Genomic DNA, 15,547 nt, shown 5'->3' on the forward strand with positions numbered 1-15,547 from the left:
TTTTGGTTGTTGCTGTGTTTTTTTGTTGTTTTTTTCTTTCGTTTTTTTTTTTTTTTTTTTTTTTGTCTTTTAATATTGTTGGAAATATAGATTTTTCCTCAAGAAAGCAATAATTATTCAAGTTTTATGGGCTCGCCGCCATTTTGAAACTCATGAGGTCCCCGAAATTCTCATGGTGCAGGATAATGTCTAGAATACCAGCTAACCATGTCATTCGTTGCGCACATAAGTGGATTACGTCATACATCAAACACGAAAGGCAGGGTTTCATTGGGATATCCAAACACCGAGAAGCGAGTTGAAAGTAAAACGCGCAGCGGAGTATTTTTTGACGAAATTCAAGGTGTTTGGATAGCCGATGGAACACTGTCTCGAGTGTTTGATATATCTTCTCAATCGAACCAAAAACTACGGAGTAAACGGTAAATAAATGCGTCAACATGTACCGTATTTACTCGAATAAGCGCCGCCCCCGAATAACCGCCGCATTTGGGACAAAAAAGTAATAAGCGCCGCGGCGCTTATTCGAGTGAATACGGTATGCTAATTAATACCAGGTATCTAAACCTTTTCTTTCTCTTTATTTGATGAATTATTAATGAGTCTGAGACGTTACATATGACAAATTTAAGTTGAGTATACAGTAGATTTCCAACAACTGTCCCTTTGCACACAAAAAAAAGCAGGATTTCGACCAGAAAAAATGGTTGTGGTAATGCTAGAAATGTTGAGATCCCCCCATTCTCGTCCCCATAGCCCTTTCGTTTCTCTTAGCCGGCTGAGCCTTGGCACGAGGAAACGAAGGGCTCTGGGGACATGGGATTTCCAGTCCTAGATTCTAGAACTTCCGGTCTTCATGCAGTTATGACGTTTCAAAATAATGTATGAGAGAGTCGATAGGAATTCTTTGTTCCAAACAGCCAATCAAAAAAATCGAATTAATTCAAAAAATTATATGTCCCCAGACTGCTGCGAAGTTGAAGCGATGTTACACGAGACAATTTCTACGACGATTTTTAACGCAACGGTTCTTTTAGTCCAGTCAATATAAGCCATTTCGTTGTCCAACCCAAAACAAATTGCAACAAAAATTAAACATGCCTTATTCGACTTTGCATATATTGAGGAATAACATACTAAAAGTCACCGTGAATCGGAGTATTGGAACCTCGTCTTTTTTTGCGATATTTGAACTACAATGAAAGATGAGAAATTTAATTTATGCATAAATAATGTGATTTTTACAAGTAACATTGAAGGGTCCTTATCGACAGAAATAATCAAGCTAGCAAAACCAAACAACGACAAGCCAACAAATCAGTTTACAAAAAATGTAGCAGTTATTACTTATCCTATTTATTGCGTGAAATGACATTACTATTCTGCCCTTTTTGGTACCTTACAGAACGTACTACCAGCGGCCGGATTCTGGCATAGATGCAAGTATGGTAACAACGTTCGCTAATCGGATATTTCATTAAAAAAGCTGAGTTTTCTTCAAAAATTAAAGACAGTGAAAACTGATAAAGTATAATTATACCTTTTTGATGAAAGAATAAACGCTGGTCAAAAAAGTTACCGTCTGATAACAGAATTGCGGCAAACACTTATGGCGGGAGTCTTGGATGAAACCCTTAACATAATCTGTCAGAAAACGTAATGCGTAAATTTGCTCCCCCCAAAACCCTTTCTGCTTATTGGAAGGTGCCTATAATTACAAGAATCAACACTGATTGATCTTTGCAAAAGTCCCCCGAGTGACTGAGCCGTCACAGACGCCGGGGACACAACCCCGGCGTAACTATGGGCACGCCTCCATCTCCGCACTTAATTCTTTTACAAAAGGATGAACAAATTCTTTCAGGAGTAGCAGAATGATTTTGGACAAAAGGAAAAGGGTTAAAAAATTTGGAAAAAGTTTGGTAACAACCTGCAAATGACTTCAAATTATTTATAAACATGAATTCAAAATTGATTTAAACCACAGTGACAAGTTTGGTATCACTCTATATCCACTCTACATTAGGATTTAAGGTCCAATATTATCGAAATGTTCTGAACAGACAAAACCGCCCGCCCTAACGCTGTTGCAGTGGCTTTACGGAAAGGATCATTTCTTAATTAACAAATACATAAGCTGAAATGAGCTCGAACTTTCACGTCTCACAGATCCTCAGTGCAACTTTCTACAACAACACCTGAGCAAAGTAAGCTAATACACTGCACCCGTTTTGCTTTTAACAAGTACGCTTTAAGTGACTTCGTGTTCAACTGCACAGGAACCATGCTTTCTTTAATTACCTTCCATCGGTTTCCATCCCCAGTCCTCAGTGTTTTTAATTGTTTACCGTCGGAAATGAAAAAATTAAACTCTAGACTTCTTTTTAAACAAAACGTTATAGAACATTTTTATTTGTAATTTTTATTCATAAGTTTTTATTTTTTTTTTAACCGTTGTTTTTTTTAACATTTCTAAACTTTTTTTAAACTTTGTAAGTCATCTTTTTAAATTTTAATATCTTACAGGACCCCTAAGATAACAGTACTCCAAAGTACTGATGGGTTAATCCTGTTAAAATATTTATTTATTTTTTTAAAAAAAAAAGGATTTTAAAACAGTGAGAAAAAGGCGTGTCTGTTGATGAGTTAATGCTTTCCACCGCAGTGGTTGAACAAATGTGACGATTGGCGTACAAAACTGTATAGCATTTGACGTGGCTGTGTACAAATGCTAATATTGAGTGGATAGAGTGATACCATACTTGTCACTGGCTGCCTACCCTTTTAAACTCTTCAGTTATTTCAGGCCACCAGACCCTTAATTATTTATTAATACCATATACAGTAGAACCCCGGTAACTCGAACAAACTTTCATTTCCCTTGGATTTGAACCCACCTTTTAGTCTTATTCAATCGAACCCGATAACTCGAAACCCCGCTCACTCGAACTGTTTTTCGTTTCCCTTCAGAGTTCGAGTTACCGGGGTTCTACTGTATATGTCTTTTCCTTTTGTAAATATTTAGGGTGAATAAAATTGTTGTTTGTTGTTGTTGTTTGAATTCAAAGTTTGAATTCGTGTTTATCAAGTCATTTACAGGTTGTTACCAAACTTTTTCCAAATTTTTTAACCCTTTTCCTTTTGTCCAAAATCATTCTGCTACTCCTGAAAGAATTTGTTCATCCTTTTGCAAAAGAATTAAGTGCGGAGATGGAGGCGTGCCCATAGTTACGCCGGGGTTGTGTCCCCGGCGTCTGTGACGGCTCAGTCACTCGGGGGACTTTTGCAAAGATCAATCAGTGTTGATTCTTGTAATTATAGGCACCTTCCAATAAGCAGAAAGGGTTTTGGGGGAGCAAATTTACGCATTTCGTTTTCTGACAGATTATGGTAAGGGTTTCATCCAAGACTCCCGCCATAAGTGTTTGACGCAATTCTGTTATCAGACGGTAACATTTTTGACCAGCGTTTATTCTTTCATCAAAAAGGTATAATTATACTTTATCAGTTTTCAGTATCTTTAATTTTTGAAGAAAACTCAGCTTTTTTAATGAAATATCCGATTAGCGAACGTTGTTACTATACTATTATTTATGCATAAATTAAATTTCTCATCTTTCATTGTAGTTCAAATATCGCAAAAAAAGACGAGGTTCCAATACTCCGATTCACGGTGACTTTTAGTATGTTATTCCTCAATATATGCAAAGTCGAATAAGGCATGTTTAATTTTTGTTGCAATTTGTTTTGGGTGTAATACTAAGTTGACTGGACTATTTGTAACGTGGCACACTGAGCGACTTGTCACGCAACATTTTGTTACGGGAAGATGTCGAATTTTTCAAGGACCTCCAACACTACGAATTTTTTACGTTGCGTTTAAATTCGTCTTGTAAAAACATGTCGTTGCTGCAACAATCTTACGTTAATGCCCCTTGCAACACGGATTAAAAATCGTCAAAAATGTGAAAAAAATAATAGGCTTTAACAAGAGGTAAAAAAAAAAAAGTATTTTTGGAACGACACCAGACAGTTGGCCCCCACGCAAGAGTATCCCAGCTTGACAGGGGACTATTTTGGTGTCCATCTACTTTATATTTTTAACTTGTAATTTTTCATTTTTCATCTTAATTTTATGACTCCCTTGAAAAATATTTATTTCATCCGAAACACCCCCAAAACATTTTTTGAGATAAGCAGAAAATTTTTCCATTTTTGAACCATATATTTCCAGTAATAGTAATAGTAGTAATAATAGCATCGTGTTTACTTTTACGTGGGAAACGTTTGCTGGTTGACAAAGTTTGCCAGAGAGCAGTAAATCTCTGTAACAACAGATAAACCGATTGCTTTAGGGAGAAAGGTTTAGACCGCCCTGTTGGAGTAGTCTCCGAAAAAAACTACCTCTACTAAAAATCTAGCATGCGAGCCCTTATAAAAATTGTGAACACGAGCATACGAGCACCCACTCACAGTTGGCGACCATTCGGAGCAGAAGCTTAATTTTGCGAGCAGTGCAAAATTCCGAGGGACCATGAACGCCCTGGTATTGTGATCGTCGATATTTTTTAGACTTATTTTAAAACGGCTTGGGCGATCAAGACGATTACTAACAGATTTACACGTTACTAATTTCAGGCCAGATTTAGCCCAATCTTGATAAGAAAACAAACGTTCCGCCCAAATCCGAAAATCTGTCCAAGGTGATCAGACGGGTTATGTCACGGATTTTACCAGATTTTTGAGCAGCTAAAATTTATATTTGTGTCGCAGGAAACATAAAAAATTATGCCCGGGAAATAAACTCAGAGGAAAAATTCCTCACTAAGAGTGGGAAAGTAACCTTTTGTCGTGACAAAAAATTTTGTCTACAATAAAAAAACTCGTTCACTTATGGCTTTTTCTTGAGCTTTTCACACTGAGGTTTAATCTGCAAGAGAACGTTAAGCACGGAAGGACGAGTAAGTTATAATCTGACGGGTTATCCTATAGACAAAAAATTACCACTAATGCAAACTTGTAATACCATAAAAAAAAACGTTTTCTTTATTGCGCGTTTACGCTCTTTTAAGCCCTCCCGGTTATAAGCCCACCCAAAACCCCTTTAATATGAAGTTGGATAAGCCCATGGCCTATAACCGGAATTTGACGGTTTGTAATCCTAATAGCTATACCGGCGGGCGGGGGAGGCTCATTGTCAAGTGGAGGGGACTTCCCACTGACACGAAATTTTTTACGTGCGTCAGACCCCGGGGGGGGGGGGGTACTCCATATAATGGCCTATACGGGGAGGCTCCGCCCGAAAGGGGTACCTTTTTCAGGCTTCAGGTATATAAAAGGGTATAGGATTTCACAAGTTTAGGTATATGAAAGGTTATGAAAATCCGTCATTTAGGTTTTTAAAAGGGCCTTAAATCAAAATATTTCGAACAGACGCACTTTATGGCTGTATTATTTTAATTTAATAAGCGCTGCATGAAAATGACAAGAAAACGTCCTGTTCTAAGTCTATGCTATGTCTTTTAGGTATATGAAAGGGGTACCTTTTTTCAGTAAAAGGTATACGAAAGGGGTACAATAATCTGTCAAAATGGTATATAAAAGGGCAAGGGGTAAGAGCTTGGGGCGGAGCCTCCCCGTATAAAACTTTTTTGAGTGCAACCCCCCCCTCCCCGGGCGTCAGACGTTCGTAACAAAAATTTAGAGACAATGTATGAACGACTTGCGTAAACGTGTACGCAATCCGTTCATACATTGTCTCGAAATTTTTTCACGTACGTAAACGAACGTAAAAAAGTACGCGTCAGTGGAAATCTACCTTACAATGAGCGACAAAAGCTTTGAAACACTCGGCTCTTCCCGAATACCTTGGGCAGCAACCTCGTTCCCAGGGCTTTTCCCTTGGAACGAGGCTGCTTGTGCAGATTTCACCTCTCTCCCGCTTTGATATACCCCATCACTCCCCCCCCCCCCCCGAAACAATGTTGACATCTGCCAGACTTGCTTCGTTTTTGTACAACATTGAAAGGGGGAGGGGGAAAGGAAAACCGGGGGAATATTTCGAAATATTGAAAATAGCACTCATTTCCAACAACCGTCTCTACAACTAATTGTGACGCTCATAGTCTGAACGGGATGTCTAGCATTCTGTAGTAGTTTCAAGAACTGTGCAAATGCAAAATCCGTGCAAAATGAATGTTTTGCGGAAACAAGCATATTTGTGAGTGATTTGTTCGCGAGACGACGAGCATCCCAACCCTTTATGGGAGTATACGCTCCCTCATCCCCCTCCCCCCACCTCCCCTATCAGTCCCCCACCCGAAAAATTGCGCGTGTTCGATTCCTGACACGACTTTTCCATTGTGTAACTTCCGGCCACAAAAACCTTTAAAACAACGTATAAATAGACATGACCTGAAATTTCTCAAGTTTGTTTTAAAGCCTCTCGCGATAGATCTTTTTAGCATGTCACGTTAAGTACATTGCTCATCATATAACTTCGGTACTATTACGTTCAAGGCTTTGATGATCACTGATCACAAAAGATTTCAGTGACTGATATTCGGATTTTTTTCCACTGATAAAAATGAACAGATCTGCCACCTTGGCGCCAAATATTTTGCGGCAGACGCCTGCGAAAATATTAGCGCCTTGTAAATTTGTTTTCAAAATCAACAATGATTTGGTGTCAAATACCAAGTTTCCAATTTCACTCAACGCCAAAGCGTCATACGGCACGAGGCTGAAAATAACCAGCTTATTGCATACTTGCATCTCAGTATAACTGTGGTATTTTTTAGGCTGTGATCTTCTTCTCTACGCCGTAAGATGTTTCGTGTGGCTCTTTTCTTGATTGCCTTGACGCAAATCGCCCTGGCTCAAACGAACAACGCAGCAGAAGATTTCCTTGCGGAATTCAACCGTCGCGCGCCGTTAGAAGCGAATGCAAACGAGTTGGCGAGCTGGGAATATTCAACGAATGTTTCATCAGCCGAAGCCGCGGCAGGCAAGAAATCCGCGAGTTTGGCCTTCACAAAGTTTTTAGAAGAAGCTCGGAAGAATGCCTCCAAGCTAGGCAATGTGGAAGATCTTTCTGAGGACTTTCAGCGACAAATCAAGTTAATTCGTCGGTCAGCGACTTTGAAAGATGAGCAAAAACGGAAAAAACTAGCGGACATAAAGATTCAGATGCAGACTATCTATAGTTCATCCCAAGTTTACGACCAAGCGACTAAGAAGAACTTATCTCTGTCTCCAGATTTGACGAAAATTATGGCTTCGTCACGGAATTTCGCCGAATTGAAAATGGCGTGGCAAGGATGGCGTGACGCGGTGGGTTCGAAAATTCGCCCGCTCTACGAAGATTATGTGAAGCTGTCGAATGAAGGAGCTCGTGATAACAATTTTACGAATTATGGCGCATATTGGAGATCATGGTACGAGGTAGACAACCTACCAGAGCTCGTGGAAAACCTCTGGAGGGATCTAGAGCCTTTTTATAAAGAATTACACGCATACGTTCGGGACAAACTTGCGAAGGAATATCCCCAAGTGAAAGAAAAAGATGCGATCCCGGCCCATTTGCTAGGCAATATGTGGTCGCAATCCTGGGCGAATATTTACTCTTTAGTCGAGCCGTACAAAGGCAAATCAAGCCTTGATGTGAGCAAGACCATGCAAGATAATAACTTTACTGTCGAAGACATGTTTGACATTACGGAATCGTTCTTTCTGTCCCTCGGAATGGAGAAACTTCCAAAGGAATTTAAAAAGAGATCTATGATCCGAAAACCCGCAGGACGAGAAGTAGAGTGTCACGCATCTGCCTGGGACATGTATGTGAAGACTCAAGATGGTGAAAAAGACGTAAGGTAAGCAATTGCATGCGCAAGCAATGAACAATAAAAAATACTCGAAAATTTTGTGAGCTTGTAATTGCGTGACGGTCACGCCACCGCGCGTATTAAAGTGCAAGTTCTAAATTTCCGGAAGCTTTCACGTATCAAACAAATGCATAACGGAAAGTGTATAAGGAATTATTTTTAGCGTAATAGTCGGCTTTAAAGCAATAAAACAACAGAGTTTCGTTTCAGTCGACATTTTGCAGAAAATCTATTGTTTAGATTGGTGAAAAGAGTTGTTTCCGGTTTCAAGATAAGCGCTGTTTCGGGCAGTTTCCAACCGATTTCTTTCGATATCTTCTCGTATTTGTTCCCTAGTTTTCCCATTTAGTAACGTGATTCAAGGAAATGATTTGCATAATGATGTTCGTAAAAATTATTTTTCCTTCTAGAATTTTTTAATCGGTCGGTCATCGCGGATGTATTTGAGGTGAAAGTTAACAAAGCCTAGAAAGCGCGATTTCCTGTGTTGGAGATTACATGAGTGATTATGATTTCACTTTATAATTGAAACCAGAGCGGAGCTTTCCCAGAATAGGACAGCTGAATAAGGAGAGATAAAAAAATGTCTGTTGATGTCTATCAATTTATCATTTGTTCGATCTAGCGCGATCCTTCTAAGAGGTTATATACTTTAAGAACCCCAAGCGAATCGCACGCATGCATGCGTGTGCGGCCGGCCTATTTCATGCTTGCGTTTACAAGGGCTACTTCCTTGAATACGGAATCAAAACATTCCAGCGGGAATTTTTGCAAATAATTTCATTAACTGGAAGAGCTTGGCAACTCGAATGATTGAGTAATTCGTACGCGTTCTATTTAAAGATCGAACGATGTTGCAATCTTCTTAAGATAACATTCTTTATGGGTTGGCATTCGCTGGTGGCATTTTTGAGGCGTTATCTTCTGAGGCGAGGGCGGCATTCCATGCGTGCTTATGATTTTTGTTGGGTTTATTTTGTTTTCTTTTCACAAGGAGATTACCTATTTATTTCCTGGATTGAATCGTTAATCGTTTTATAGCTACTCTCCCAAGAACCAGGGGTAAGGAATGGACCATTATTTTAGAGGGGGGACGTTGGGCAATTACCAAAAAAAATCCTGAACAGCAGAAGTAAGGAGAATAAAATTCATACCCGCCCAGCAAGCAAAAGGTTAAGCCCCGCATGCAAGAGGTGAAAAAAAAGCTTTTAAGAAATTTCGAGCATCTTTGGGGCAGCTCTACCCTTAGGCCCGGCGTATCCAATGGAACGTTCGGTAATCGAACCCAATCGAACACCAATCGTTCGATTGGGTTCGGTAGTTGAACATAATGAAACTCACAATAAAATTTGGTCAATCGAACAAAATCGAACGTTCGATTACCGAACAGTCGACAATGGTACTCAATCGAACGTTCGATTACCGAACTCCTATTTGTTTATATTGCGGACATTTTGTACGGTGCACCGTCCCCCTGATTAGTCCTGCGTATTTATATTATTTACTTATCAAGAGACGGATTCCGAACAAAATCGAATCGGATTGAGCTCGATTGTGTTCGATTGGTTCGATTTGTTCGAAAATCGAACTCACAGCAAAGTAGTTGTTCGATTCTTTTCGATCACCGAACCCAATCAGGAGCCCGGTCGAATCGAACGATTGTTATTCGATTGGGTTCGATTGATTTTTGGTTCGATTTTGTTCGATTGGATACGCCGGGCCTTAGGCCATGTCCACACGCATACGTTTGCGTCACTAAGGAAGTTACCACTTTGTGTTTTGAGCCCACCTCTCTCTCTGTCTCTGTCTCCCCCCCCCCCCCCCCCCCCCCAATCCAACTTCCCGCTTTTGACTCGGTAGATAATGACAATTTCTGAACAAGAAAACCATTATCTTTTCGTTTTTGTGTTAACGCGTACTACACGAAAACACTATAGCTGTCACCCTAAAACTTCCGATGTAGGTAACAACTGATCGTGTCTACGGCGTACGTCGTTACTCGGTAGCGTACGATAATATCATCACTGTTCCAAGCTCGTTGTTTTCATCGGAAAGAATCGCGAGAGAGCTGGGCGCCAGCGCAAAACGGGGCGCGCGTAGGGTAGGGATGGGGAGAGAGAAAAACCTATCGTGCCTTACGAAAAAAAACTTTTTCGTGCCATTTCAGAGGGACTAAAAAACTGGTGTTATTATTTTCAAAGTAAATTCTTTTTTTTACTTCCATCCAAGCAGATCTATTACTTGTTAAGGGGCGAACCGTTATTTTATGGGGGGTGGGGGACAGGGGGTTACCTTCAGGACGTTCAGATTGTTCTTGGGCCTTGAGCTTGTTCAAGAATTTTTTTAAATCAAACGCAGGACCTGGATAGTAGAAAGCGCTTTGAGGTTTTTGCCCATGACTCCACTTACACGTTTGTTTTTTTTTTTCAGCCGTTTTTTTCTGTACAGGAAATTTTTTTTGTAAATTGCTCAACCCCCCCCCCCCCCCCCCCCCTTCGCCCCTAAAAAAAATGGTCCATAACTAACAATTGTTTATTTGTAAAAACCCGTTTTCAGGATTAAACAGTGCACAGAGGTCACGCAATCGTGGCTTGAGACGACACACCACGAAATGGGTCACATTTACTACTTCTTGTTATTTTGGGATCTGCCGTACATGTACCGTGACAGCGCCAACCCTGGATTCCATGAAGCTGTAGGTGATACCATGTCACTGTCTGTCTCTACTCCTCAACATCTCGTTAAAATAAATCTGCTGAAAAACTATGTTCAAGACAAAGGTGAGCTCAATTATTTCAGATTTTTTTGTGTCTTCCGAAATACTAGAATTCTATAATTATACAGTATGCTTCCAATAGCGTTTAATCAGGCTTGCGTATTGTCTTTTTTAAAAACACACGCCAGCGCAGCATGCACACCTTAAACTTCCGAAATACGCCCTGGAGTTACATTTGCTAAACTCCTCTTTCAGGTGGGCTTATTTTTGGAGAAAAATATAATAAAAATCTGCAATATCACAGCGACAAACCGATGAGTGGTGCTGGATTTCTTAAAGACCTGGATCAGTAAATTATTTAAAACGGAAAATATGGACGGCAAACTGATCCTGACGGCGTAAGCGTTCAAAACTAAACAAAATGCATGGATATTACAACTAAAATGTATTGAAAAAAACGTTGCCCTTTGTTTCGGTTTGCAAGACAAACTTTTGTCAGGGTCTGGGCGAAAAAAGGTGAGAAGCGTAAAAGGATCATTACGAATAAAAACAATTGAAATAAAATACTTAAGAAAAATTTGAAATAATTTTAAAAAAATATTTGAGCTTTCTTAGCTGATCTTACTTTATATTCATTGAAATGAAGGCGCTAACTGAAACACTTATCTGAAACGAAAACTTCGCCTACATTCTCTCCATTTTCCTCAGAACAGAGTCTCGCGGGGGTCCAAAAATATTTTAAGACCTTGTGCGCTTCGCTATTCTGTACAACTGATTTGTTTCCACAGAGGCAGACATAAATACTTTGATGAAGATGGCGCTAAGCAGCATAGCCTTTCTCCCGTTTGGATATTTAATTGACCAATGGCGCTGGAGCGTGTTTGCAGGCGAAATCAAACCGGAAGATTACAACACTGAATGGTGGAAACTGAGAACTAGTTACCAGGGAATCAAACCACCCGTCGAGAGGTCCAAGAATGATTTTGATCCTGGGGCCAAGTATCACGTACCAAACGATGTGGCGTACATAAGGTATGTACGTTTTTATTACACTACCGCAGATCACAAAGGCTCAATAGGCGGGCTCATTCCTCCGTTATAGGCGGTAACCTCATGTAAAACGGCGATACTTTCCCCGAAATCTCAGAGTTTTGAAAAGAAAAGCATTAGGAACAACTACAAGGTCGTGTGTCCACGCACTGGGATCGGGATATGTTCGGAACGTCTTCGGAATACTTCGGACATTGTCGTATCGTCTTTGGAAATCCTGGCTCTCTCAGGATAAAAATCTCACGCTTTTGAGACAGAAAAAGTTGGCAGGTATACTTTATCTGTACTGTCGATTTCTTTGTAGGTTAAAGGAATAGAGGAAAAGGTGTTTGTGGATGATTCGCAATGATCACGAAACGCGAATTTAGCTATAGCGGGACTGTTTAAGAAATTATATGACCTTGCTCACAAGTAGTTTCGTTTATCGTATAACGGATGTCGCGCTACAAGATAACGAAACCTTTGTTAAACAATCATTTAACACAAGTTGTCAGCTACTTTTATTGATGTTGATGTTTTGACAAATTTCCTGAGAGCTATTAAAGACCCCCGTGTGAAACGTCATCGCTTCTACATGCATTGCGTGCCGTATATTGTTGTTACCATATTGTGAAAATGTGTTATTAAAAAGAGCGCTCAGTCATTGTAACTTTCTATACTAACAATTGTTTGGCGCCTTTTTCCTGCAGGTACTTTATCAGTAGCGTGCTGCAGTTTCAGTTCCACAAGGCGGCCTGTAAGTTAGCAGGCTTCAAGGGCCCACTTCACCAGTGCTCTATCTACCAGTCGACCGAAGCTGGCACAAAAATCAAGTAAGGACTGGAGAGTAAATTATTCTCTAGAGTATTCAAAACAGGGTAATTTTCCCTAACATTATTCGGTCAAACAACGGAATGACTCAGCAATGGTAATCCTTTCGTGACGTTCGGACGGTGTAGGATTCACAAAAATTCTGCAAAGTTGTCTAGTGCCATTTACATTATGTGAAAAGAGCAACTAGCTTAAATGATCAAAGTGAATATGTCACGGATTTTCACAGTTTTTGGAACAGCCAAAATGTATATTTGTGTCGCAGGAAACCTATAAAAGTAAAAGTCCATTTTTATTAACAATTGCTATATTAGAGCACTGAAACTGTTAACGAGCATCTTTGGCTTCGGATATCTCGGATGAAAACAGATTGCAACTTGAAAAAGTAAGGCTTACTTTTTCAAGTTGTTTCCACGGGTTTTCAAAAAATCGATATTTATAGCCGTAGCTTGATTTCTATCTGCAAAACAGCAAATTAAGGTTATATCTTCCTTCAAAGATAATGTTGTTTTTGTTTTGTTTTGTTTTGTTTTGTTTTTGTTTTGTTTTGTTTTTGTTTTTTTTTGTTTTTTTTTTTTTTGGGGGGGGGGGGGTTAAGTTGCCTGCCACTAATTTCAGAACAGTTTAGACCAGATATCTGCAAAATCCCGGTGACATAGTTTCTCTAACGGTTTAGATAATAAATTTAAATGACGTCAGATGAAAATCACGAATATGTTTGCGTCCTGTCTCTTTGGTGTATTAGAGACATTTAGCTACAGGTCTTTTACTCAACGGCAAACCGCAAACGGCAGTTTAAGGTTAGTTGTTTGGCGTTTGAGGTATCATGAACTCTACTGGTTTAGCTAGATGTCTTCCACCTCGAGCAACTTCGCGTAGAAAACAAGTTAACTAAAAAAGGAAAGATGACTTGCAAATTCTAAAATTCCAAATTACCAGTGATCCAGTCTAACACCGCTTTCTTTATTGAGGGTCCTGAAGGGGGGGGGGGGGGGGGGGGGTACCAAATCCCGTTTTCCAGCCTAAATTTTGCCCAAATCCCATTTCCCAGCCTATTTTTTATCTAAATCCCAGTCCCAGCAGTGAAATTCCCAGTGCGTGGAAAATCTGGTCTCAAGCACATTATGTCAGTGTTGTTTTGATTGTCTTAAATGTAGTCCACTCCCTGATTTTTCCCTTCGGTGCCCTATATAGCGGATTAACCCAGGCGCAGGAGTGCCAGTCCAGAAATAACTTGCATGCGCATGCTCGGAAATCCGTCGTCCCACCCTCCCCCATCCCCCCCCTTAAAAGGGGGGAAACCAAACCATATTCCACAGAACCTTTGGACATGCACGCGTACAGATTATAAATTCAAAAATTTAGTATTTGTAGATTTAGTACCTGTTCAATTATGACTTTAGACAAAGGTTACGACAATTTTTCTTGCAGATTGCGCACTTTGGTTGCATAGTTGAATTTTTTCATTTTAGCGAGCTATTTTTACCCTAGAGTGCACATTACATGTAAGAAATGCTACACTTCTCTGTCGGTTTTGATTGGTTTGTTTTGAGCATGCACATACAAGTTATCCTGAACTCTATCCTCTCGCTCCTGGGTTTTACCCCTTTATACGACTATCCAAAATCATGTTTTTATTTCTGCAAGTTATTATCACAAATACTGTTGAGATCATCACTAAAGTTTCATTTGTTCACTTGTTTTGTAGAGAATAAGAAATTTTTAGTAGCTTTAACTAAAGCTATCAAGTTTTTATCTCTTACCTACCACTACCCTGACTGACAACAACTTACTATCACTTCTTTTGAATATTCCATTTGTGCCCATGCTCCAAAGCTGTTCCGCTGAGTAACTTAATCACTTACACGGAAATAATTATTGATCGCCACTTGATGGACACTCGTGCAGTGCAGTGGTTTTGTTTCAGAGTTTTCAGCGTTTTAACTATTCTATCTTAAAGAATATTACAGAGCGTAAAATATGTATGTTTAGTCATTTACTGACACTCATCCCATTCCCATTTTTTGTTTCTGAATCCCAGTCTCAGTGACCCAAATCCCATTTTCCCAGTAAAACAATAGGCAAATCCCAGTTCCCATTTTACCCCTTCAGGACCCTCTTTATTGACGCGTTGTTGAAGGTGCACAAACTGCCCGTGAAGATTCACGGTAAAATCAAAATTTATTTATTCTTTCACGATAAATACAATTCTCTCAAAAACTGCTCTATTTTGTTACGGTATCTGGAAAAGAAGAAGCTTACCTTAACGTTCACATCCTTCTTGAAATTTGACTGGTTCGCCTTCAAAACATTCGTCCGTTCCACTGGATTTTTTCTGAGAAATATACGGTGGGATTCTGAGAATTTACTTGCGAGCTTTCCGCCGCCATATTGGATTTGCGACATATACAAGTGCTTGTTTTTCAAAAGAAGACAAAATGCTCAATCTGCACTCTTTCAACTTGACTCTGTGTCTAGACAAATAACTACTTCAGATATCTATAGCGTCAATACGTGAGATAACTAAAAATAAAAGAGGAGAAACCTTGAGGGACATCACCAACGTGAAAAGCTACCTCTTGCCGTCGAAAACGTGCGTTGAAAACTTCAAACGTGACCTCGGGGCCTGAGCACGTGATTCCTAGACGTTTGCGGTTTGACGTTTATAGCCGAAAACCTGAAGCTAAATGTCTCTATAATTTCAGGGCTCGTACGGGTCCTGGAAAACCTGGAAAGTCCTGGAATTTTATTGTGGCGCTTTCCGGAAAAAGACTTCCGGTCCTGGAAAGTTCTGGAAATCTGTTAAACTCAAGTAACAACTGTCTCCTCAGAACAAACTTTATAACAAAATGTATGGCAGGAGAAATAAGGAGAAATAATATTGAGATCTTGGGAGTGAAAGGGTTACAGCAAGGCGCCCAAAAGTGTGACCACTTTTAATTTATTCACATTCTTCCGTGCAGATTTAATCCAATCAGAAGTCAACTGGGAGCTGTCCTTGGCTTCTGATTGGATGGTGGTTGCACAAAAGAATGTGAATTAATTAAAGGTGGTCACACTTTTGGGCGCCTTGCTGTAATGTGAATTT

At 39.8% G+C, this 15,547-nt stretch overlaps 1 protein-coding gene across 1 annotated transcript in view; it reads left to right on the plus strand.

Moving 5' to 3' along the window:
- The first annotated feature begins 6,758 nt into the window (after nucleotides 1–6,758).
- LOC144663268 (angiotensin-converting enzyme-like) overlaps nucleotides 6,759–15,547 on the plus strand; it is a 29,286-nt gene continuing 20,497 nt past the window's right edge. The window contains exons 1-4 of the mRNA XM_078524172.1: nucleotides 6,759–7,871; nucleotides 10,440–10,663; nucleotides 11,388–11,631; nucleotides 12,339–12,461. Of these exons, the coding sequence (XP_078380298.1) occupies nucleotides 6,829–7,871; nucleotides 10,440–10,663; nucleotides 11,388–11,631; nucleotides 12,339–12,461 (1,634 nt within the window). The 5' untranslated portion in view covers nucleotides 6,759–6,828. The remainder of the gene's footprint in view (nucleotides 7,872–10,439; nucleotides 10,664–11,387; nucleotides 11,632–12,338; nucleotides 12,462–15,547) is intronic.

This window comes from Oculina patagonica, chromosome 8 (genome assembly GCF_052425735.1).
Source record: "Oculina patagonica isolate OP01 chromosome 8, crgOcupat, whole genome shotgun sequence".
Taxonomy (NCBI): Eukaryota; Metazoa; Cnidaria; class Anthozoa; order Scleractinia; family Oculinidae; genus Oculina; species Oculina patagonica.